The following is a 26159-nucleotide window of genomic DNA, read 5'->3' on the forward strand; positions in this document are numbered from 1 at the left end:
TTTGCCATATGATGACATCATCAGGAAGCGCCCGAGCCGATCTGGTACCTACAGTGGCGCTGATCAGGACGTTCTGGGCTAGCTGAGGCTAACTCCTTATGAGACGAGGGAAGGTGACGCTGCTGTCGGGCCATGGAGCCCGTTAGCGGGTCGGAACCAGAACCGGATCTACTGAAGATGTCAGGAAGCGGGTTTCACAGTGGTCAGCAGTGGAGGCTGGACAATAATTCACTATAAATATGATTTTATATTAACGCGACGTTTCTGATATGTCATCATAGATTATTTCCCGCTGACTGAAATTCAGGGTTTTATGTTTTAAAGCAAATATTTCTAAAATCTCATAGTGGAGGAGTTTTATAAATCATTAAAATAAACGTTCTTCTCAGTCTCTGAGGCTTTTATTTTGTTAATATGTGAAAAAGCTTTTGGCCACAACGTCCAGCTCTGGGCGGAACAATCTGACCAGCAGCTGGACGTCAAGTCCACCATGTTTTAACCTGTACCTGTTACCTGGTACCGGTTACCTGGTACCGGGTGAGGAGTCCTGGTTCAGAACCTGCAGTGAAGCAGCAGAGTTCAGAAACCTCCAGGAAGCTCCACCTTCCCTCTGAACCGTGCCTCTGCAGAACGTTCCCACCTATGGAACCTAATTCGGTTCTGCTCCGGTTCTCCTCTGCCGGTCTGTCGGTCAGAGTGGGTCCTCTTCTCAGAGAGGATCTCTGATTGGCCGAGTCTGTGGAGGTAGCTAGCTGCTGGCTGGTCCGGTCACCTTTATATTCCTCAGGGAGGTTCTGACCCAGAAGAACCGATGGACCCGGCAGATGTTTGCCTTTTAGTCACTAACCAGGAGACAGGAAGCTTAAAGCACCAGAACCAGCTGCTGCTGACACTCCCAGCTCACACCTGCCCTGGCGTCAGTGCAGCTGACTCACCTGGACCATGTGACTCACCTGGACCATGTGACTCACCTGGACCTGAACCCGGCTGAACCTGCTTTCAGGTTCAGGAAGCAGGAAGAGAAAGCTGCTCTGATCTGATGGAGGAAATAAAAAAACCGGAGCGGCGCCTCGATGACTCATGAATAAACTGCCTGTGCGTCCCCCGGCGGTACCGGACCAGCTTCGTTTTACCCAGCATGCACTTCTGAACAGAACCGGCTTCAAAGATCCTGAATGAATAGAAACGACTCAGAGTTGGATCAGAACCAACTTTTCTGACCACGACTGAGCACAAGCACAGCTGGAGGATATAGAAATAAAAATCATATCAATAAAATAGAGATCATATTGATCAATATCGATAATTATCAACAAATATAAATACAAATTCAAAACCTTTATTTTAAGTGGAGCCCTGGCTATTTTATGCTGTTGCTTAGCAACCTATTCTTAGATACAGAAAGCACAAACTGAATTCAAACTCTCTGAACTCTCTGAAGGGGGCGGAGCTTAGTTCCTGGATCTGCGTTGTGATTGGTTGGAAGGATGTAATGTTGTAATATTAACCTACATGGTTAAAATGCATAAGGAAGGAAAACTTTATTCTATTGAACTTTTATTGGACCATTTTTCCTATCGACTGATATTTATCGTTAATGAATTAGAATAAAATAATCTCCAGTCGCATCGCTGGTCCAAATCTGCTCCTAATCTGGATTTCATGTTACGCTGATGATGCAGCGATGACATCACCACCTTCAACGCTTCACGGTTTCATTTCACCGCCTTTCTGCCTGAAATCAAAGTCCTGATTGGTCGGTCTGCCAGAACGCCTCAGCGGATCGGCAGAACCATCAGAACCTCCGGGTCAGAACCTGCTCTGAACATCTGCTGATGACGTACCGCATCTCCTACGTTTGTTGCTCCCGTTAGTAAAGCCGGTTCTGGACCGGTACCGGCACAGCTGGACCTACGGCTCACTGTCTGGGATCAGAACACATACGGACTTTGCCTGCTTTTTTTTTTTTTAACTTCAGTCCAGAACCATTCAGAACATGCTTCATCCAACACGCTGGAGGTTCTGTCCTGGTTTGGGCCGCATTTCAATAAATTAAAAAAAAAAAAAGACAGAGTGAGACCTCCCCAGTCCTGGGGGCAGGTTTCTGTGAGCCTGAACCAGAACCTTCCAAGCAGAACAGAACAAAACCTACAGCAGAAGTAGGAACCGGGGGTCCGGCTACAGAATAAAGCCCGGACAGCTGAGCAGAACCGAGCAATCTGCCGTAGATCTCTGGTTAGTCTCTGGAACCGTGAAGACACGGAGAAGTTCAGCTGCAGAGAAGAAGCAGCTTCGGGTCAACCAAGGCGGTCCAAAAGCACCTGGACCGTCCAGAACCGCGGCGCCACCAGCGCAGAGCTCGCCTGACACCGGCAGCAGAAAGGAGAGAGGTCCGAGAAGCCGTCAGAGACCCACTGAGGTTCTGGAGGAAGGACCGGGATGGACAGCAGGAGACGGAACCAAGAGGGGCCATCATCTTTGAATCCACAGAACTAGAACCCGACCAGAACCGTGACGGTTCTGACCTGTGATCTGGAACCTGCTCAGATTCTAGCTCCACCTAGAACCCGTGGACGGTCCTTCAAAAGCTGCAGAACGGACCTCCAGCAGGTCAGAGACGGTTCCAGGTTCTCCCTGAGCAGAACCGTCCGGTCCGGTCCACAGCAGCAGAACACCAACATGGTGACGCTCCGCTGCAGGACCTCCTGGTTCCAGGCAGCCATTACTAACCCGTCAGTACCGCCATGGAACACCCACTCTGAGTGGGAGCCCACGCGTGGGCTGCTGCCGCTTTTGTCTGAGCGTCACCTCAGAATAAAAACCCACATTTCATCCCGAGGCTCTGCTCTCTGAGCAGCGGTCTGCCCGGGTTTTGAACTACCAACCCCACAGCCAGCGTCAGCGTGACACGCGCACGCACGCGCGTGCCCGGTGGGTTACTGTCGGTGGTAATGAGCACCTAGTGAAGGAGCAGGAAGGTGTCTCCTCCGCGGAGCTACTCTGGCCCGGCGAGCCGCAGGAACAATGACAGCCGGAGACATTTTGAGGCATGCTAATGCTAACATGCTAACGTTAGCATTAGCATGCTAATGGAAAAAAAACAACAACAAACGGCCGCTGCGCAGCGATAAACGCGCCACGAAAATCACGTAGTTTAAATATCCACAACAAACCACCGATTCTGCGTTGAGTCGGACCTTTTGGCCAAACAATCGTTCCGTTTTTTACAGTTAGCATGTCAGCCCAGCTAGCGGTGACAATGGGATGCTAACAGGTTAGCATCAGCTACTTGTAGTCCAGCATGAAACCTTCAGCTGATGGACTCCCAGTAAATCACCGCCAGACACGCACCCCACGGACCCCACGCACCCTGATACCAGACACACACCAGCCGGCCGACCGGCTCCCACACGGCGGACATACCTCGTCTAATTCCCCGGTGTGCGAGCCCTGCTCCGGGGCTCCGCAGTCTGCGCTCCCCGGGGCCTCCGAGGCATCAAGAACCGAGAGCCTGTGGAGCCGTCACGGTCACCCGGACTGGAGCCCGGGGTGTCCTAAAAGATCCAGAAATCCCCAGACAAGGGGCTGTGAGACCGGGAGGTCCGCTCCGGGTCAGATTACCCCGCCGTCTGTCCCGGTTTCCGCCACTGATAATCCGGCCTGAAGAGGATCAACAATCCGCCGGAGCTCCGCGGAGTTCAGACTGAAATCCAGAGAAATGAACCGGAACAACGAGGGTTAACGGCAGAGGAGGTTTCCACGGCAGCCTGCTAGCTTCAGAGTTTCCTTCTCCGCATCACTGCCCCCAGGAGGAGCAGCAGGAGGAGGAGGAGGAGGAGGAGGAGGAGGGCACTGGGTTCGCCCCCTAGCAGTCAGCCGGGGAACGACCTGGTTAGAAGCAGCGGGGGAGGCGTTCCTCCTCTTCACGTCACGGTCAAACCCACGTTAGCTTCGCGCATACACGGTGCATTACGGTAACAGAGCAACTATTGCTGCTTCATTTCTATATAAAAACATAGAAATAAAGAGAAAAGGAGATGCACAACCCTCAGAAAACTTACATTTATGACAAAACTATTACTTTCACATTTATATGCTATACCCAGCATAAATAATATATAATTTTACTGTAGATTTTAGGAGAAACACCAGGTCAAAATTGCTCATAAGGACAATCCAGGAATGCTTGTGACTCATTAATTTCAATAATACTTTATTTATCCCAAAGGGAGATTAAATGTGAGTAATTTTGTCAAGCAGTTATGGAAGATGATGACGGGCAGGAAAGATCTACTGTAGCGGTCTGTTTCACAACCAATCTGAAGACAGAGGGAGGATGTCATACGGCGATAATTCAAAACACACAATCAGGAATATATTTCTCCCAAAATGTGAGAGGATCCGGGTTATTGTTCAAATTGATGCCCTGTTGTTTCCTATTTTCTATTTCATACACAACTCTTGGGTTTTTAAAAAGCTAGACAGAGGCCATTTAAAGGCCTCTGCAGGAGTTAATTAGTTAAGTAGCCGATTAGAATGCGGCACTAGGTGTCTTCAATGTTGGACCTTTTCACAATATTCTAATTTTCTGAGACACTGAATTTGGGGTTTTCAGTAGTTGTCAGTTCTAATTATCAAAATTAAAAGAAATAAACACTTGAAATATATCAGTCTGTGTGTAATAAATGAACATTATATACAACTTTCACTTTTTTAATGGAATTTTTTTTTTTATGGAATTAATGAAACAAACTTTTCACCTTTTTCATGATATTCCAACTATATGACCAGCAGCTGTTATTCAGAACCTGCTGCATGCAGAGAACATGAAGACCCGTTGGGGCGGGTTCAGTTCCAGAAACAGTTTAAAAGATGAATCGAGTCACATGAGTTCATTATTAGACGAAGCGACTGGCTCAATGTCAACAGGTTGGATGAGATTATGTCAGAAATAGTTTTATTCTGTTGGTCTAGAAAAAGTTTAAAGTCTAACCCAATAAAAAAGAATCAGAACTTTCTTCTCAAACCTTTGATGTATTTAACGGATATGGCCGGACAGGGGCGGTTCTAGACCAAATTTACCAGGGGGGCCAAGGTGGGGCCAGTGTTTTTTCACAGGGGCACAGAACAAAAAAATTTAAAAACAATAAAATGTTAATATTTAACTGTGTAACGATATTAAGTGAGCCACTTGTGGCTCTGGAACTGCAGGTTTCAGACCCCTGATCTAGCAGTTGAAAACTTTGCCCCCTGCTCAGTACGGCTAAAGCTAAACATGAAACATCTTAAGTTTTAAATTCTTTTTAGAGTAAAGCTGTATAGGTAAAAAATAATATTGGTCAAAGTGACCAATAAGTTATGTTTTCTTTGCCATTGCAAATAATTATGAGAAGTTTATTTAACATCATGCTTTTAGTACAGGGGCCATAACAGGGGCATGGGCCCCTGTTATGGCCCCTGTCTAGAACCGCCCCTGCGGCCGGATCTTTGAGTCTCTGAGCTGAAAGTTGTTGGACGTTTGTGGATCGACTTCCTTTGATGAAATGAGCAAAAACACACATAATAAAAGAACATTTATTTGTTTTGTACCGAACGTTCTGCAGTTGAGAAGTCGATAAATTTGTCCCAAATTTAGACCGTTATTGAACCGCAAAAGGCCCGCGGGCCACACCTTGGACACCAGTCCTCCAGATGATCTTCAGACCTGCAGCCAGTTTTCTTCTCATGGGTTCTCCATCAGATCTTCAGCGTAATCAGAGTTTTATTCAGCTGGCAGCTGTTGGTTGTGGTTTCCAGAGAACTTCTCTTCAAGCTGAGGTCTGCAATCCAGGAAAGACCTCAGGAGACATTTCCATGTGTGACGGGTCTACTGGGCCAGAACCAGAGCTCCATGCAGGAACTTTAACCACCTCTAGATGAGGACATCTTCATCCACAGATGGTGTGACGGCCTTAGATCAGGCAGGTCTTTAGAAATATGAAGACTTTGTTGTCCACTGATGAACATTTGGATGTTTTCACCCAGCAGAACCACACAAAGCACCGAGTGGGTCAGCAGGACTCGGTCCGTTTATGGTTCCGTGACCGTCTGCCGTGAGACCAACGAGGAGATCAGAGGTTCTGAATCAAACATGGAGTCAGCAGACGCTCTCATGTTTCAACTGGGAAAATGTCCAACGAGGGACCATGGTCCTCCACTGAGACTCTGGACTTATGTTCTCCAGGACAAGGATGGTTCTGATGAGGACCAAAGTCCAGTCCTACAGGTGGGTTAGAGGTATGAATTTAGACTTCAGGTTCCTTCAACACATCCAGCAGCCCCAGATCATGACACTACCACCACCCTTTTTGACTCTTGGTGTGATTAAGTTTTATTCATATAGCACCAATTCACATCATATCATCTTAATGTTCTTTCCAAAGTCAGATTCCATCAGATCCTCCAGGTTGGTCAGAAAGTTTCCTCTCTAGGGAAACCCAGCAGGTTGCATCAAGTCTCTCCAAGCAGCATTCACTCCTCCTGAAAGAGCGTAGAGCCACAGTGGACAGTCGTCTGCATTGTTGATGGCTTTGCAGCAATCCCTCATACTGAGCATGCATGAAGCGACAGTAGAGAGAAAAAACTCCCCTTTAACAGGGAGGAGAACCTCCAGCAGAACCAGAACCAGGCTCAGTGTGTGGGTTCTGTTTCTGAAGCGTTTTACACCTGATGTAATGGCACACACACCTTTAAAAAGATTCTGCTTTCGTAAGACGGGTCGTTGGGTTCTTTTGGGTTCTTTTGGGTCAGCAGTGGTTCTGACCTCGGATCTCTTTTCTTGCTGCTGAATCATGACCTCGGACCTTACCTGAGGCAGTGAAGACTGCAGAGGTTCTGAGTTCTCCAGACTGGGTCGTCTTTGTCTGCGTCAGACAAATTTCAGTTTCGTCTGGTACCATCCGGGCCTGGCTGTGGTCCAAACGGCAGGTCAGTGTCCAGGGTTTGAAGGGTCCTGTTCTGCCCTCTTTGGCCACCAGGGGGCTCATTTTTACCAAGATTATCAGGTAACAGCACTGAGCTATATTATACACTGGAGTGCTGATTTTGCCGAAAAACTGAAGTCACTGGCCGCCATCTTGCTACTCCCTACTCTCACAGAATCCCATAGGATTTGGCTGCAACAGCAAGCAGTTTTCTGGCTGAGTGAAAATGTTTCACAGGTAATTCTACAGTCAGTGGATGTACTAACACTATCAACTACTAGGAAATTAGGTGCTGAAATATTTTACGTTATTCATATAAAATGTATATATATGTAAATATATGTTTTTGTATATTGTTATATATTTATAAATGTTATGTATATATATATTTAAATTATTAAAATGCAAAATATTCCAGCACATGACTTTCTCAGTACTTGATAGTTTTAGAACATAACATAAAAGTATATGGCACTTGACATTTTAAGTTTTAAGCCCCCCCGAACATGAGAAAATCCTCGTTATTCGATGCTGTAGCGCACATATTCCCTAGTTACTGGAGGAAACTAGGGAGTACCAATATGCCGGCTGGTGGCTTCAAAGCGACTCGTTCTAACAGCGGCGATTAGCACTCCAGTGTATAATAGAGATCAGTGGGTAACAGTTTAATCTGAAAGCTGTTAAATGACGTCAGTAAAGACATGAATGGTCCAGACAGATAGCGGGTCGGGTTCAGTGCAGGATTCTTTATTGAGTGAAGCAAAATAAAGCAGCAAGACTTCAATCCCCTAATATGAAAATAAATAAATGATTTATTCCTTTGTCTCTCAGAAGCTCAGAAAACCCGCTGCGGCCGACATCAGCCTCTGCCGACGGCTTCAGCTGCGAAACAAAACCCAGGAAAACGTGACGTGCTGCCGCGGCGCATTTTGGCACGAGATGAACGCTCGCCAGCGGGGGGAAGGGGGGGGGGGCGGCTAAAATGGTTCATCCCAAACATACCCTCAGAATAAAAAGATTGAATCTCAGAGATAGGCGTAACCATGGCGGCTAATTACACTTCCTTAACGAGGAAAAGACCTGCGCTCTGAGCTCCCTTTGACCTCCGCTAACGAGCTGCTTTTAGAAGCGAACACAAAAGGGGTTCCTGCAGCAGAAGAAGAAGAAGAAAAAGCTCTGATCCTATGACTGAACGCCTGGAGGGAGGAACGGAGACGGGAGGCGTCGCTCTGTTGCTGTCAGAGCTGGAGTGCGGATGGAGGACGGCGCCGTCGGGTCGACTCCGTCAGAACAAACACAGGTCTGTGCTTGGTGTGACCGAGTCGACCCGATTCCTCGGGTTTCTAAAATTCTGCCAATTCCAGAGGAAACTACTAAGTGCTGCAGATCCACCCGCCGGGCTGACCCCCCCCCCCCCATGGAGGAGAGTCCTGCGCCTCCTCCTGCTGAACCTGTAATGATCTAAATGGATAAATGTGATGAGGAGACTCGGCGTCTGTCCTGCTGCCTCCAGTTAACCTGAACTGCGATGAAAGCGGCTGTAGTGTCAGAAACGACGACGTTATGCGCTCGTTCTGCTCGTTTGCTTTTCCTGCTGTGACACTGGGAGACGGAGACAGACGGAGACAGACGGAGACGGAGCGTCCAGGTCTACTGCTGCTCTCTGAACGCGTCCATGTCGAAGGCCGTGTCCAGGAAGCGCCGCAGCTCCATCAGGTGGGTGTTCTTGTTGCCCGTCGCCGGAGCCGCGGCCGGATCTCTGCCGGCGTACCTGAGACACAAAGAGGGGGCGGAGTCAGAGGCCGCGATTGGCCGGCGGGGGGCCGTACCTGGACCCGACCACAGGCGGCTGGTTACCCGACGTTCTTGGCCTTCTTGATGGTGGTCCTGATGCGAGGCTTCACGTAGTCGTAGTAGCCCTGGTTCTTGTGCTCCTCCTGACACCACACCAGGTCGGCGTTGGGGAAACGCTCGAACTCCGCCTTCACCTGGTCGAACGGGAACGGGGAGAGCTGCAGGAGGGAGGAGGCGGGGTCAGTACTACTGAAGAAAATCCTCTTACAGCTGAGAATCGCTTAAAGAAACGAGACGTTCTCAGAACATAACCGACATTTATTCTCATTCCCGGGTTGTTATAGATACGCTGCCCCCTGCTGGTAGGTTTACATCTCCTGCAGGAATCAAGCTTAAGATCTTTTTAGGATCATTATGAATAAAATCTGAGATATAGACACAGGAACGTCAAAAATTTTTGTAGTTATAGATTTACTCATATTTACTCGAGTAATTATTTGAAGCACAAAAACTAATGTTAGTTTTACTGAAATGTTTTTCCTTTAACACAGGGGTGTCAAACATACGGTCCGCGGGCCGGATCTGGCCCGTCGAACAATTTAGTCCGGCCCTGTGGCTAAATGCATTATCATTATATAAAAAAAAAAAAAAAAAAAATATATATATATATATATATATATATATATATATATATATATATATATATATATATATATATATATATATATATATTTATTTTTTTATTTTATTTTTTCCCCAGTGTCCTGTCTGGCAATGTGGCAATAAGATGCCACAAAGAGCTCATCAGATTTGACTTTCACAAGTGGACAAGTAAAAGGAAGAGAATGATAAAACAATTATTGAAAAAAACATGTACTTCGTTTAATTGAAAATATGTAGTTCCTATATTGTCCACGAGGGGCGCTGTGTTTTAATTAGCAGATTAAGCTTCAGGTGTGGAAAAATTTAAATCATTTCTTAATTTTTATCTGTTTGATGTATTTTGGCATGCAGGACAGTGTTTTTAAGTTCCAAAAAATGTGAATAAATGTTTTTCAACATTGTATAATCACTGTGATCAGTTCTTATGCATAATGCACAAGTAAATGTTTAACTGAATAAAGTATTGTTGAAATTGCACATACTTTTCTTAAAAACGCTGAGGTTATTCATAATATATTGTGTAAAAGTGAAATTAACCTAATATAAAAATCAACAACAAGTTCACATTTATTAGTTCTTTTTAATCTTGCAATGAGTTAACTCGTGTGGCCCTCTTGAGATCAGATTAAGCTGAATGCGGCCCCTAAACCAAAATGAGTTTGACACCCCTGCTTTAACACTAAGAAGTGTCGCTACTCCTACTGAGTAAAATTTATGGCATCTCTACCCACCGTGAATAATGCAGCAGAGTGAGACGTCTTGTTTAGACACAAGCTTTATTGTTTAACGTTATTTCCTGTCTAGTGCGCCTGCTGCGCCATCTGGTGGTCATGTGGATGAACTGCAAGCAGCAGGAGCCACAATGACTTTCCCTGAAGAACAGATTCACCTGCTGGAAGAACGGTTCTCATGTTGATGCAGAAAAACATCCGTCTGCATGAATTTGTTATCTTGGGAAAATGTTTTTATCTAACTTTTATTTTACAATTTGCACAGACCCTCATATTTTATGTCATGTTAAACCAGATGCTTTGATCCAACAGCTTCCACTACCCAGGTCCGTTCAGCAGCAGGGGCGTTCAGTTAGAGGCTTTTTAACACCTAATGTAGTTTAAGATGAAGACAAATGACAGAAATTAACCCTAAACGGGAGATTTAACTGTTGAATAACCCGACCCAGTTAAATTTAACTGGGCCAACCCGCCTGCATGGAACCCAGAACTTTCAAGCAGGCGTGGCGGTTCTGATCAGCTGAACCATCAGGATCCCTCTGGATTCATTAATTTCAAGGGGACTCAGGTCTCATGGGGTTTGTAGTTTTTTCACAGCTAAGCTACAGGACTACAACCAACGCATGCTAACAGCTAGAGCCCAAAGAATCCCCGCATCAGAACCAGAACCAGGTTGCACATTACGCCCGTCTTACCAGCTCACCTGTCTGACCACGGCACCTGTGTGTAAAAGTGGGCGGAGCTTCTAGCAGCTGACGATGCACCTAGATCAGGGGTGCAACCTGTGGCTCTTTGGAGCTTCCACAGTGGCTCTTAATAACTTTGGCCACAAATTATATTTTTATTGTGGTATTTAAATGTAATAATGATAATAAATACAGGTTTTAGCAGTTTTTATTCTTGGAATGATTGCTTTTAATTTTCACAACAGAATGATGGTGAAAGTGCCAGTAATATTTTATTTTAAATCAATATTTTTTTCATTATGTTGGAAACTATGATTTATTTTACATCATTATCCACAAATATCAACATCCCATCCATCCTCTTTTTTTTAAACCTCAAAATAGACATAAAAGGGCATTTCTTTAACAATGACAACACATTTTCTACAGCAGATCTTTATAAAAAAATTATAACTTGTCCTTTTTCAAAAGGCCAGGCAACATTTGTGGCTCTGAACGAGTTTAATTAAAGGGGAAGTCCGGTCAACAAGGAAAAATCAGGGTATCATTAGCTATAACTAAAACTAATACGTTTGTGGTTATTTAATGAACTTATCTTTAATCAATAAGAAAATAAAAACATCGTCTGAATCACTGTGTACGGGGGCTGACATTACTGCCCATATTTGGGCAGTAAGGGACGTTTGACATCACATCCTGGGGCGTGGAAAAGCGGAAGCGGCGACAGCATTTCTCTCCGCTTTCCATGCAAAGTCAATAGGAGCCGTTCTACATAGCTGCGATCATCAATAATGTTTTCGGACTTCCAGAGGATTTCACCGCTGACATTCCCAAGAGCTTTTGCTGAAGCAACAATGCCCACGTACATGGCCATCGGATGTTCCAACACAACTGGTAAAAGTGGAAAAAACATTGCTTATTTCAACTTCCCGATTCATGAGCCACCGGGCTCGCTGCTGGATTGCCAACTTGAAGAGAACGGATTTGCCATCTAACTTCTGGCCAGAGAGAAAACACGTCATATGCAGCAACCATTTTGAAGAAGGATGTTTTGAACATGACATGAGAGCGAGGATTTTCGGTAAGTTATTTTTTATTTTAGAATTTTTTATTTAGAATTTGCGGGGATGGTCACCGAGCAGAGGGGCGGAGGGATACCACATGTGATGTGGTATCCCTCCGCCCCAGCATGTGCTGGAACGCTTTTATATTTTAATATTTATACAATAATGACCACCTGCCCTATTTACCAGAGGGCAAATATATAACTTAAGTCACTTCAGCGATCTCTCCTCCGCTGTGTGTGTGTGCGCGCGCTCCGCCGCAGCGCCGGCAGAGCCGTGCTGCGGCGGAGCGCGCGCGCACACACACACACACACACACACACGCTTGTATATATATATATATACTGTAGGACCCGACTGAGTTTGCAATGGAAATAGGTACGCTGGATTCCGTCAAAAGTCCGGTTTCTGTCAAGAAACTCTTCTAAAAAAATCCATATTGCTATCAGATGATGATAGCTCCACGGAGCTCCCATCACTGTCACTAAGTACTTCATCACTCTCTGCTTCGTACAGAGCACCAGTCGTCGCCATGTTGGAAAATAGTGCGCCGTGACAAACAGAGCGTTGAAACTTGCTCAACTGCGGGTCCGCCGAGTGACGTCAAAAAATGGGAGGTGACAGTACTATTCTTGACCAAGATGGATTCCTCCACATAAACATGATTAAATGAAAATTATTCATAATTAAAAAAACGTATAAATTTTTGCACAGTATGTAGTAGTTTTATATTTAAAGTACTTTCAGCAGTTTGAATTCTGATTTTGACCGGACTTCTCCTTTAAAGTGGACTGAAGGCAAAATGGCTCTTTAGACTGTAAAGGTTGCAGGCCCCTGACCTAAATGAATAACAGCCTCCAGGTCCAGAGTCTCAGAGCAGAACCGTGAACTGGGACTAACTGGGTCGGTTCTGAGTACCTGCTCAATGCGGCTGATGGCCACCGTGTCCTCCAGGCCTCTCCTCTTCCTCTCCTTGGCCAGCTCGTAGTAGACCTTGCCGGTGCAGAAGATCAGCCTCTTCACCGCCTCCGGGCGCTCGGCGGCGGGCCCGTCGTCCGGGATCAGCCTCTGGAAGTGGGTTCCTGCACACAGGGAGGAAGATGAGGGGCGCCGAAGGTCAGAACGCTACGTCAGGCGGCGCGGGACGGCGGCGTCACCTGGCAGCATGCCGTCAAAGCTGGAGCGGGCGTCAGGGTGGCGCAGCAGAGACTTGGGCGTGAAAACGATCAGCTGAGGAGACAAACAGGAAGTCCTGTGCTGTAAACCCCTCTCTTCAAAATAAAAGCCCAGGAGAGCGGCAGGAGGAACGTTCTGGGAGCGGTACCGGCTTCCTGAAGGGCAGCAGGATCTGCCTCCGCAGAACGTGGAAGTAGTTCCCAGGACTGGAGCAGTTCACCACGATCCAGTTACAGTCGTAGAGCTGGCGCACGGCAAAGTCCTCCGTGATGTTCTGGGGACGGAACCGGGCAGTTAGAACCGGGAACTTAGAACCTTAGAACTTAGTGTGGTTCTCAGAGACTTACAGGCATGACGTCCGGGTCGTCGTTGCACATCTGGAGGAACCTCTCGGGCCGAGCCGAAGAATGTTCTGGACCCTGCGGACATAAAAAAGGAGCCCGGCGTTAGAACCCGGAGCCCAGACCCGGTTCTGCGTTTAGGTTCTGCAGCCTCACCATTCCCTCCATGCCGTGGGGCAGCAGCAGAACGATGCCGTTCTGCCGGACCCACTTGGCCTGACCCGGGCAGATGAACTGGTCGATGATGCACTGCGCCGTGTTGTGGAAGTCTCCAAACTGGGCCTCCCACAGGATCAGCGCGTTGGGGCTCGCCATGGCGAAGCCCAGCTCGAAGCCTGCAGAGGAGAACCCACTTAGAACCTCAGAGGAACCATACGCCTACAGAACCTCAGAAAAACATTCCACCTACAGAACCTCAGAGGAACCATACGCCTACAGAACCTCAGGAACGTTCCACCTACAGAACTTCAGAAAAACATTTAGCCTACAGAACCTCAGAGGAACCATACGCCTACAGAACCTCAGAGGAACAATACGCCTACAGAACCTCAGAGGAACAATACGCCTACAGAACCTCAGAGGAACAATACACCTACAGAACCTCAGAGGAACAATACGCCTACAGAACCTCAGAGGAACGTTCCACCTACAGAACTTTAGAGGAACGTTCTGCCTACAGAACCTCGGGGAAAAGCTTCATCTACAGAACCCCGGAGGAACGTTCCACCTACAGAACCTCAGGAACGTTCCGCCTACAGAACCTCAGAGGAACGTTCCGCCTACAGAACCTCAGAAAAACGTTCCGCCTACAGAACCTTAGAAAAACGTTCCGCCTACAGAACCTGAGAAAAACGTTCCGCCTACAGAACCTCAGAAAAACGTTCCGCCTACAGAACCTCAGAAAAACGTTCCGCCTACAGAACCTCAGAAAAACGTTCCGCCTACAGAACCTCAGAAAAACGTTCCGCCTACAGAACCTCAGAGGAACGTTCCGCCTACAGAACCTCAGAGGAACGTTCCACCTACAGAACCCCGGAGGAACGTTCCGCCTACAGAGCCTCGGAGGAACGTTCCGCCTACAGAGCCTCAGAGGAACGTTCCACCTACAGAACCTCAGAGGAACATTCCACCTACAGAACCTCAGAAAAACTTTCCGCCAACAGAACCTCAGAGGAATGTTCCGCCTACAGAACCTCAGAGGAACGTTCCACCTACAGAACCTCAGAGGAACGTTCCGCCTACAGAACCTCAGAGGAACGTTCCATCTACAGAACCCCGGAGGAACGTTCCACCTACAGAACCTCAGAGGAACGTTCCACCTACAGAACCTCAGAGGAACCATATGCCTACAGAACCTCAGAGGAACCATATGCCTACAGAACCTCAGAGGAACGTTCCGCCTACAGAGCCTCAGAGAAACGTTCCGCCTACAGAGCCTCAGAGGAACGTTCCACCTACAGAACTTTGGGGAACGTTCCACCTACAGAACTTTGGGGAACGTTCCACCTACAGAACTTTGGGGAACGTTCCACCTACAGAACTTTGGGGAACGTTCCACCTACAGAACTTTGGGGAACGTTCCACCTACAGAACTTTGGGGAACGTTCCACCTACAGAACTTTGGGGAATGTTCCACCCACAGAACCTCAGAGGAACGTTCCACCTACAGAATTCAGAGGAATGTTCCACCTACAGAACCTCGGGAACTCACCCAGGACGCCGTACTCGGACAGCGAGCTGTTGCAGACGGTGTACGGCGCCTGGTCCGGCGCCAGGTGGTTCATGGGGATGCAGGTTCTCTTGTCCACGTTCTGGTCATGGAGAACGTGGTGACGGTGGCTGAGGGGAGACAAGAAGGTTAGAATGTTCACCTTTACAGCATCTGAAGAACCCGGGCCTAAAACGTTTCACCAGAAGAAGAACATCCTCTGCTTTGTTAAACGTTCCGGACCGGAGACCCGTGAGCTGTGCCGGGTCTCGGTTCTAGCTCGGACCGCGGTAAATGTTCCGGACCTCCGCCTGGATGTACCTGAAGGTTCCTCGCTCCACGTCCTGACCCGACAGCCGGACGTGGATCCCCTCCTTCAGCAGAGAACCCAGCGCCATGTACTCGGCCAGAGCCCAGTCCACCGTGCGGTTCCGCACCATCTCCCCTCGGCCCTTCAGGATGCGACTGAGACCTGGTCCAACGACAACGCAGCGTCAGTTCGTCCGGCGGTTCTGCTGAGGAACGGAACAGAACCGCGCGGGGAACCGGACCTCCGTGGATGGTGAAGTCCTCCACGGGGACGGAGGACGCCACCTGGCCGATCTGGTCCAGGTTCTCCTCAGAGACGCCGGTGGACGGGCAGCTCATGGACTTGGGTTGGCCGTCCAGCGTGAAGAAACCTGGGGAGGAGTTTCATGCCGTCAGTAGCCAGAACCAGAACCAGAACCAGAACCAGAACCAGAACCGGAACCGGGTTCTCACCGGGCCAGGGAGAGTCCAGCCAGTGCTTGATGTGCAGGATCTTCTCGTCTTTGGAGCGAGCGTACGCCTCCTCGCAGATCTTGTCGTACTTGGCGATCTCCTCCTGCACACACAGACACACGGCCCGTCAGAACCTCCGCGGTTCCGCCTCAGACGCCGACGTTCCGGGTCAGAACCTTCACCTCGTACTCCTGCCGGCTCACGGCTCCCTCGGCGATCAGCTTCTCCGCGTACTTCTGCAGAACCGGCTTCTGCTTCTTGATCTGCTTGTACATCAGCGGCTGGGTGAACATGGGCTCGTCCATCTCGTTGTGGCCCATGCGGCGGTAGCCCACCTGCGCGCACAGGTAAACACGTCGTCATGGAGACGCTCAGAGCGGTGAGGGGAGGGGGGCGGAGCCTGCGGCGGACGCTCACCAGATCGACCACCACGTCCTTGTGGAAGGTGGCCCTCCACTCCGCCGCCACCTTGCAGACGTAGATGACGGCTTCGGGGTCGTCGGCGTTGACGTGGAAGATCGGCGCGTTGACGACGCGCGCCACGTCCGTCGGGTACGGCGAGGAGCGCGCCATGCGGGGGTCGGTGGTGAAGCCGATCTGCAGGAAAGAGGAGGGGTCAGCCGGGGGTTCTGCCACTGAGCTATATTATACACTGGAGTGCTGATTTTGCCGAAAAACTGAAGTCACTGGCCGCCATCTTGCTCCTCCCTACTCTCACAGAATCCCACAGGATTTGGTTGCAACAACAAGCAGTTTTCTGGCTGTGTGAAAACGTTTCACAGGTAATTCTACAGTCGGTGGATGTTCTAATAGGGCTGAACGATTTTGTAAAATAATCTAATTGCGTTTTTTTTTCTTAATATTGAGATTTAATGCGATTTTTTTCCCCAGTTTAATTTATCATATGTTTCAAAATATATACAAACAAATCATTTTGTTTCCTCGCTGTGCAGATTAGTTGCTAAAAGACCCACAGCATCTAAACTCAGAGCAGAAATGATTGCATTCTGCTAACGATGTATTTCAACCAAAATTGCAATTTTGACTTTTCTCCGCATTAACCACAAGCAACAAAAATGGCCTCTAAAGAAAGATGTTTGTAAACAAGGACTATTTTAAATATTAACTTTTAATGTTTCTATTAATCAGAATATTATTCAAGAGAACAGCTTTTAGTTGATTTGGACAACTAACATAATATATTATATAATATTATATAATCATACATTTATATAATGTATGATTATATAAACTCTAAAACAAGTAATAAAATTAGATTATCTCTCTGCTGCAACTGTCTTCCCTTCCATGTGGAGGCAAACCCACTTTAAACATTTTACCAACACCTAATGGACGTGTCTAATTCCCTAATTGTTACATAGCCAAAAATTGCAGACTCTGCGATTTGGAAATTGCCTTTTTTTTTAATCACGATTATATTGAAAATGCGATTAATTGTAAGATGTAAGATTACACCATCCCCATCAGTTTGCCTGCTCGGTAATTTTGAGGAAAGTCCTCTGAAAAAAGAAATAGTTTACATGGTTTTTACTGCTTTATGCATCGCAAAGAAAACTATCCTCATGAATTGGAAAAGTAAACAAAATCTCAGTATCAATCAGTATAGAGATCTTTTGTTGGATCATATTAATCTAGAGACAGCATCTGCTTCCACATCTGATTGGTCTTTTTGGGCTCCTCTGATCAACACCATCACTTAGTGGAATAGGGGGCGGTGGGTTGCTTCCTGCAGGGCGCAGTGGCTGGATGAAGGGGTTCCTGGGGCCCTGGGGGCACTTGGAGTAGGGCGCCTGGTGGATCCGGCTCCGGGGTCTGTTGCCCCCATCTGGGAGGAGTTTGGGAGGCCTACGGGTGGCCTACAGCAGCCGCTTGCGGCGCTCTTTGGGAGCTGCGTGTTGACGGACGTGGGTTACTGACCTGGTAGCTGTGCTGCCGCTGGGTGGGGCCGGGGTGGGTCTGGGGGTCTGGGGTCCCTGGGGCGCGTCGCCCTCGGGCGCGGGCCCCGGCGGGGCCTCGGGGGTTCCGGTTCCGGGGGGTGTGCCGCTTTTGGTGTGGGCCGGCGCGCGCCCGGGTGTCCGCCCCTGCACGGGGCCTCTGGTGCGCTGGGGGGTCTCGGGGCCCGTTGAGCTGGTAGGGGGGCATGGTCATTAACACCTCTGGGCAGATGCTCTTCTCCTTTATTGGAAAGGCACTCTGCCAGTGGGGGGAGGGGGAAAGGAGGGGGAGTAGGGATCTACCCAGCCTGGATGTCTACTGTCGAATGTATGGTGAGTTGTTTGAACGTTAGTGTTGGGGAGGGATTAAATCCACGGGTGGGGGGGGGGGGGGGGTGGGGGGGGTTTGACGTTCTGGTGGGCTTGTGTCCGGCCCCCTGTCCCGGTCCTGGTCTGTGTCGTCTTCCGGTGCGGGTTTCACCTGGGGGGTGGGGTTGGGGTGGCTCGTGCGGGCCGGCTGGCCAGGGTCCCCCCCTATTATTATTATTATTATTATTATTATTATTATTATTATTATTATTATTTATTTATTTATTTATTTATTTAGTTTAAGTAGGCTTGGTGGGTGGGCTGGGGGGGGGCTTAGGTGTTGGTCCTGGTGGGTGGTTGGCTGGCGGGCCCTGCGGCCTCTCCCTGGCCCCCGGGCTACGGTGGTGCCGCTGGCGAGGCCCCCTTCTCTAGGTGGGGCTTTCGGGGAGCGGGGGTGCCTATTGGAGTCAGTAGGGGAGCTGGCTCCCTGGGTTGGCTTCCCAGTCATTTGCTCCCCATCCCCGGACTCCTCCCTCTGCCTGCTCCATCACGCCGCCACACATGCAGGTCATGAGGGAGGGGGCGTTACTGGAGGTTGCCACTTTCTGGTGACGCCCCTCTCCCCAATTTTATTTTGCATCTTAGACACTTTCACTTCAAACATTTTTCACATCGCACACTCATGTAGGCCATGGTAGGGGGGGGTGGGGGGAAGACGTCTGGGAGGGGGCTTATGTTGTGTGGGCCTCACCTCGGACGGCTCCCTTCACCTCCTCTCCCACTTAGACATTGAGGGTTCTGGGCAGTCACACGGAAGGGGTGCGCTGGCAACAGCTACCTTCCGAAAGGGGGGTGGGCTGTGCCGTGCATCCCCTTCGGCGCTCCCAGTTTTTAAACGCACTTGAGAACAACATGCAACAACACAACATTTGAGCAGGCGTAGGGAGGATCGGGGTCTTCTGCACACCCCCGTTCTCCGATGGAGGCAAGGAGTCTGGGGCCTGGAGGAGGTGCGGGCCACTGTGTCCGGGGTCTTGGCGGGGGGCTGCGGTGTGCAGTCAGCGGCCTACCAGGTCTGGGGCTGATGCCTCCGCTCCCCCCAGGGGGCGGGGGGCAGGGATGGCAAGGGTAAGGTGGGGGGAGGGAGGGGGTTTATTAGGTATTTAGGGGGAGGGGGGGGCTCTGGCCGGGTGGCTCGTGCGGGTCGTGTTGGCCCGCCCTCTTGGGGGGGCCCGGTCCGGGGGGCGTCTGGTCGGGGGCCGGGGGTCGGGCACAAGCAGTCGTATAGTCGATTTGGGGTGTCCCCCCCCCCCCTTTGGTCAGTGTTGGATGTGAGTGTTATGTGGGAATGTGTGTACAGCGTCTTTTTTTCTGTGTGTGGCGAGTGGGGCACAAGGGAGGGATGGGGTGAATGAGTTTTTTTTTTTTTTTTTTTTTTTTTTTTTTTTTTTTTTTTTTTTTTTTTTTTTTTCCAGGTATGGGTGTGGTCCGCTCCCTCTCCCAAGAACATCTCAAGTCTCCGATAGGTGCGGAGCCCATCCCCCCACGTCCTGCCCTCCTCCACTTCGTTGGCGGGCGCCTTGGCCCCCTGGCGCATTAGTTGGCTTCGGGTTTGGGGGGGGTTCCCGGGCGTGCGCCGGCCCGCTCCTGGCGGCCTCTTCGCGGGGCCTGGCCCCCCGGGGGGCGGCCGGGGCCCTCGTCGCGGGGGCGGGGCGCCCCTGGGGCCTCTGGCCCTCAGGGCCCATGGCCGGGACCACTTCAGCGGGGCTGGCTGCCGGCGGAGCCCACGGGCTCGTCTCCGCGGCTCTTGAGGGCGTCGACATTGCGGTGGCTGGGGGATTTCCTCGGGGTCGTCTCTGCTCCTTCCTTGGGGGGGGGGGGGGTTGCAGATATCCTGTGTCGGCCCCTCCTGGGCGACCTGCTTTAGGGACCCCTTTGGGAGTCCGGGGTTACGGGTCCCCTGACGCCTGCCTCTGTGCTCGGGGAAGGTGGGTCTTTGGTTCTCCACAATCACTATCAAGCTATTTCTGGATAATCTTCACCTAAACTAGTGCACTTTCACATCTCCCACAGGTGCTGGGTCCCAGGTATTAAGTGTTCACTTATATACAGTAATCTTATAATTTATTTATTTATGTTGTGTCACTTTCTTTTTTCAAATATCACATTACACATGTCAGCTTACATAATAATATATATGATTTAGCAATGGCATCTAGGTGTTATTAGAGTGTATCTGTTGCTTTATGTCTGTTGGTTGTGCTGTTCTTTTTGTGTCTCTTTCCAGGTGATGGAGCAGACAGAGGACATTTTATCATTCTCTTCCTTTTATCTCCTCTTTCTTTCACCTCTACTCTTTTTTTTTTTTTCTTTTCTTTCACTTTTTGTTCTTCCTTTACTCTCCCATTGTCATGTCCATATAATTTGAAATTCTCCTTGCAGGAATCATAATAAAGCTATTTACAAGCATAAATCAAGTGGAGCACTATGGCGAAAGCTGTTTGCTCCACTTGTAAAAGCAAAATCTGTCGAGCTCCATCTGGCATTGAGATATCAATTCCTATTGCCATAGTGCTAGACAGGACACTGGGAAAAAAAGAAAAAGAAATTGCGATTAATTGTTCAGCCCTATGTACTAACACTATCAAGTACTAGGAAATTAGGTGCTGAAATATTTTACATGTTATTCATATTAAATATTTGTACATGTATATATGTATACACATGTAAACATATGTTTTTGTATATATATATATATATATATATATATATATATATATATATATATATATATATATATATATATATATATATATATATATATATATATATATATATATAAATAAAATGAAAAATATTTCAGCACATGACTTTCTAAGTACTTGATAGTTTTAGAACATAACATAAAACTATATGGCATTTGACATTTTAAAAGTTTTAAGCCCCCCTGAACATGAAAAAATCCTCGTTATTCGATGCTGTAGCGCACATATTCCCTAGTTACTGGGGGGAAATAGGGAGTACCAATATGGCGGCTGGTGGCTTCAAAGCGACTCGTTCTAACAGACGGCGATTAGCACTCCAGTGTATTATATAGCTCAGTGGGTTCTGCTGCGGTTCCGCTGCGGTTCTGCCGGTACCTGGTTGTTGACCACCACGTGCACGGTGCCGTGGGTGGTGTAGGACGGCAGGTCGGACAGGTGGAAGGTCTCGTACACGATGCCCTGACCCGCGAAGGCTGCGTCTCCGTGCATCAGGATGGACATCACCTGGAAGCAAACAGAATCAGAACCGCGGATTGTTCTGCCGGTCCGGTTAGCGTCGGGGCGAGCGCCAAGTTCTTAGGTCCATTCATACCCTACGTTTGGCCTACACGTCCGTATTTCTGTCCGTACGTTCTATCCGTTGACTCCTTCATACCTCCGTCCGTTGAGGTGCGCAATAACCAATATTTCCTCTAGGTGGCAGTGCTGGGCGCCAATGATTCGTCACTGATCAAACATGGCGATGGTTTTGTTGTATTTGCTCCGTAAGTAAACTTTTTCTTTGTCCCTGTGCCCCGGACACGACACATCATACGTGTGGGTAGCTAGGGACAATCTCCGCAAGTCATTTCTCGAATCCCGCCATTGTTTAAAGCCCAGAATTATAACCTTCTTCGTGATGTTGACATTTTGTACTACAAACTCAATAGCGCCCCCACCGTTTCCGGTAGTATTGCTCCGTATAGGGCTTGGGATCCGCGTTGCATTGTGGGGCGTGGCGGCCATGTTGATGGCAACGCAACGTTAAAATACCTCTGACATAACGTTGTTGAACGAAGAGATGTAGAAGTAGAGTTGAGAAAGAATAGATAGAAAAAATATGTAAAAATCCCGAAAAGGATCTGAAATTTACCGGGACACACTAAATAGAGAAGCCAGGGACCGGTATGTTGACAAAATCAGCATTATTAATAATTTGGATCCATATGAAGTTCCAAACAATGAGTGGAGCGCTGAAGACGACTTGTTGCCACTATTTTGCATATCGGACGTCTTCGGCTACCTAGTTTGTGGTGTGAGCGCCTATACTTTATAAAAGTTCCAAAGCTACAAATCCTTGGAGTCTCATGTGCAGTTTATGAATGGATGGGTTCAGGAGCTGCAGATCCTAAAGCCAGCAAACAGTGGGAACACAGTAATTCACACAAAGGTAAGCTGTGCTCAGACGGGCTCTGGCACCTGCTAACCGTTAGTGCTAACAACCACTCACGCATGTAATGTACTTTTAACTAGCTGCTATGTGTTTCAAAGGTTTAGTTAGTAACATTAACTGCCAACCCTCCCTAAACCCTCCGGGTTTCTCACGTATTTGAGCCTTTTCCCGCTGCCGTTTTATTATTTATGTGCATGTATGTGGTGTCGCGGCTGAAGGAAAGAAACAATGTAGGCTATAAAATAAAACCGTGCATCTTTAACTTACCAGAATGAAAATGCAGGGAACACACTCTCATTGACATCGGGATACTGTGGAAAGTTATGATCGGTAGTCTTAAAGCCGCGATCCAAGCGAGCCGACGACTCTTTGTTATCTCTGACACTTGTTCTCCGTGGTTGCGCCTCCAGGCAGGAAAGCGGTGGAAAGTTAACCCATTTTCTATGTTTTTCCCATGGCGATCATGTGTTGCGCTGTTACAGCCCACAATACAGCAACGGTTTACCGTCGTTGAAATAAAGTTAAGGTGAAATTAATCAAATTAAAACACGGCTGAGAGGGAGTACAGTACGCGGTAGTTATAGGCAGTAGTCTGAGTAGCGGCGGCGGGGCATTCAATATGGCGGCCACACAAAGTAATACGTCATGACGCCCAAGCCATATTGATCCGTTTCGTCCGTAATCGTAAGCTCCCAATTTTCGTGTCAAAATACGAACGAAATCGACGGTTAGAACGTATGAAACACTCCACACGTATCCGTCTTTTACGTGCGGTATGAATGGGCCTTTACCCGGTTGCCGTCGGTGTCTCCGCAGTAGAACTGGTCGGCTTTGGTCTTGCCCTGAACCACGGGGTCCACGGCCTCCAGGTGGGACGGGTTGGCCACCAGGGACAGCGTGATGTTCCGGTCCGTCACCCGGTTGATCCGCCGGTGGTACATCCCCAGGTGGTACTTCACGTCCCCGGTGCCCTGAGGAGGAGCAGCTCAGGTGTTCAGCAGGTAAACGGCGCCCACGGTGCGCCAGTCAGAACCATCAGAACCGTTAGAACCAACAGAACCGTACCTCATCGGCAGCCTCCAGCCTGGAGTCGAACTGGCAGAAGATCTGTTCCAGTTCTTTACGGATCACGTTGGCGAGAACGTTGAGCCGACCCCTGGAACAGAGACGATAAGGTGAAGGAGCGGCGGAGAGTCTCTGCTGTAAACCGGGCGCTCATCAGAACCAACGGTTCTGATCCATCAGCGCCGCCTGAGGAACCCAGCAGCTCCTCGCTGCTCCGGTTTTAAAGGAGCAAATAAGCTAAACGTCGTTACTCTAGATCAGGGGTCAGCAACCTTTACAACCCGCAGAGCCATTTTTGCCCTCGGTCAAGCTAAACACATTTTGTTTAGAGCCACAAACGTTTTTATTATTTAACCAATTAATTTTATGCTTAGGTTTAATGCATTTTCTTCAATTGGACATTTGGTTTTTATAGCAAATAGCATCAAAATGATGAAAAAGCAACCTACAACCTATTTGCAACTTACTGACAAAAAGATACTTCATTTATCTCTACAGTAAAATATTCTATACACCATCAGTTTCTTTCTTTCTGGAAATGTTATCCATGTATTTCAGAATTAAATGCTGCTTAAAGCTGGCAATTTTAAATTACCTTTACATTTAGAAACATTGACCAATTTTTTTTTCCCCTCACGTTTTTGTTCAAAGTTTTTAAGAGCCAAAGCTGAAGGTGTAAAGAGCCACAGGTTGCAGACCCCTGCTCTAGATAGAAAGATCATAAAATGCTACTAGAGCAAGGCCATCGGATCAAAGCGTTCTGAGTTAGTTCTCCACCATGTTCCTCTGAAAGGAGTTTTTATCCTTTGCTAATAGACTCACAGGAGCCGACAGGTGAGAAGGGGACAGGTAGGAGGTAGAGACAGGCGTCTAGACGGCGCTCAGGCTCCATCTAGTGGTGAAAATCGTGTATTGCTCCTTTAGGTTAACTGTTAGTTTGATGCTTTTGTTTTTTAAAAGCCAATGGAAACAAAAATAAAATAAAATGTGCACATTCATCTTGACACTAACAACCTCAATGTCGCCTTTAACGACGTCTGAGGCTGAGCTGGTTTTTACCTAAATCACCTGCAGACCCATTCTGGCCTTCGTACTCTGGACCTGTGCTGAAATACGGCATCAGATGGTTTACCAGAGTCCTCCACCCCTGGTTTCAATGTCTACAGAATTTTATCAAAAGTGAAAGGGTACCTGCCACGCAGAGATCTGGAGACTGTAATCCATGCTTTTATTAATACGAGATTGGATTACTGTAATTCATTATATGCTGGCCTGGACCACTCACTTTTACACCGCCTGCAGCTGCCCGTCTCCTTACTGGCACACGTGAACGTGACCACATATCCCCCGTCCTAGCTTCGCTGCACTGGCTCCTGGTTGCTTTTAGAAAAGATTTTAAAATCTTATTGTTTGTTTTTAAAGGTCTTAATGGCCTAGCCCCTGCCAGAACACTGGCATATTCGATCTGCAGGATCTTTTGAGGTTTTTAAATCCTCCCTAAAAACACACTTCTTCTCCCTTGGTTTTAACCAAGTCTAAGTGGACATCTGGCAAAAAATGTTTTTAAATTTTTTTAATTTTAACTTATTTTATTCCATTTTATTTTCATTCTATTTTATTGCTTTGTGTTTATGTTTTTTTTTTTAGCTTTTTAGTATTTACCTTATTTCCTGCAACTGTGATATCTGTACAGCACTTTGGTCAACCCCAGTTGTTTTAAATGTGCTTTATAAAATGGACTTTGAAATGCTGAAGCCAGAAATAGACTATTGCCTACAGTGTTACATTGTTTTTCATCTCAATTGTTTACATAAAATCGCTGCTGCATCTTTATCCTGAAAAATACTGTGATTTTTAGAGTGATTTCTAGAGTGATTCCTTTTCAAGCTGTATGCAAACGAAATTTCGTTCTGTACGCACTGTGTGCATACAAAATGACAATAAAGATATCTATCTATCTAAATAAAGTTTGAGTTGAGTCTAAAGACCCGTTTTAATGTCCTCAGCAGCACAGAAACACACGGCAGCCATGTTTTCCCCGGCGTCACCTGTGAGGCATGCCCATGATGACGTTCTCCACGCCGTTCTCCGAGGATTTATCGATGATGGTTTTCAGGGCCGGGATCAGAGCCTCGCATCCCTCCAGGCCGAATCGTTTCTCTGCAGACCACTTCTTCTGCAGGAACTCCTCAAACCTGAACACACACACACACAGGCGGTCAGGTTCCTGTCAGCACCGCCCTGCTCCTCTCAGGGTCTGCAGGGGGCGGGGCTTACCTGGTTGAGCGAACCATGCGAGCCAGCAGCGTCCTCTTCTCCTCCAGAGTGAACTGCATCACTCCTGGAGTCTCGAACTTCTCCCGGATCCACTGACACTGATCCAGGTCGTTGATGAACATGAACTCCACGCCGATGTGCTGGCAGTACGCCATCTGCAGACACAAACGCACGCCTGAGGACGCCGCGGCACAAGCTGCAGGTCCTGCTAACGTTTCTACTGGACCTCCACCTCCTCCTTACCTCCAGGCGGCGGATGATCTCCTTCAGCGGCAGCACCGTCTCCGAGCCTCCTATGAAGGTGGTGGTGGGCAGCCGGAACACCTTGTCCAGGTCCGACTCGTCCAGGCCGTAGAAGCCTACGTGTCCCATGATGCAAAGCAGCACAGGAGGGGGTGGGGGGAGGAAGGGAGGAGGAGATGGGTGATGAAGAGGAGAAATAAAGAGGATGGAGGAAAGGTTGTAGGAA

At 48.2% G+C, this 26159-nt stretch overlaps 1 protein-coding gene across 5 annotated transcripts in view; it reads right to left on the reverse strand.

The window, feature by feature from the left end:
* Positions 1-7688: 7688 nt before the first annotated feature.
* ogdha (oxoglutarate dehydrogenase a) overlaps positions 7689-26159 on the reverse strand; it is a 38338-nt gene continuing 19867 nt past the window's right edge. For all 5 annotated transcript variants that reach the window (XM_036144753.1, XM_036144751.1, XM_036144755.1 and 2 more), the window contains 19 exons: positions 25934-26049; positions 25691-25845; positions 25462-25608; positions 23414-23504; positions 23140-23319; positions 21292-21420; positions 16305-16484; positions 16070-16222; positions 15888-15990; positions 15677-15805; positions 15447-15597; positions 15129-15256; positions 13574-13752; positions 13424-13495; positions 13225-13350; positions 13058-13130; positions 12819-12982; positions 8820-8974; positions 7689-8733 (listed from right to left, as the gene is read on the reverse strand). In XM_036144753.1, the coding sequence (XP_036000646.1) occupies positions 8613-8733; positions 8820-8974; positions 12819-12982; positions 13058-13130; positions 13225-13350; positions 13424-13495; positions 13574-13752; positions 15129-15256; positions 15447-15597; positions 15677-15805; positions 15888-15990; positions 16070-16222; positions 16305-16484; positions 21292-21420; positions 23140-23319; positions 23414-23504; positions 25462-25608; positions 25691-25845; positions 25934-26049 (2552 nt within the window). In that variant the 3' untranslated portion in view covers positions 7689-8612. The remainder of the gene's footprint in view (positions 8734-8819; positions 8975-12818; positions 12983-13057; positions 13131-13224; positions 13351-13423; positions 13496-13573; positions 13753-15128; positions 15257-15446; positions 15598-15676; positions 15806-15887; positions 15991-16069; positions 16223-16304; positions 16485-21291; positions 21421-23139; positions 23320-23413; positions 23505-25461; positions 25609-25690; positions 25846-25933; positions 26050-26159) is intronic.

Source organism: Fundulus heteroclitus, chromosome 12 (assembly GCF_011125445.2).
Source record: "Fundulus heteroclitus isolate FHET01 chromosome 12, MU-UCD_Fhet_4.1, whole genome shotgun sequence".
In the NCBI taxonomy this organism is placed as follows: Eukaryota; Metazoa; Chordata; class Actinopteri; order Cyprinodontiformes; family Fundulidae; genus Fundulus; species Fundulus heteroclitus.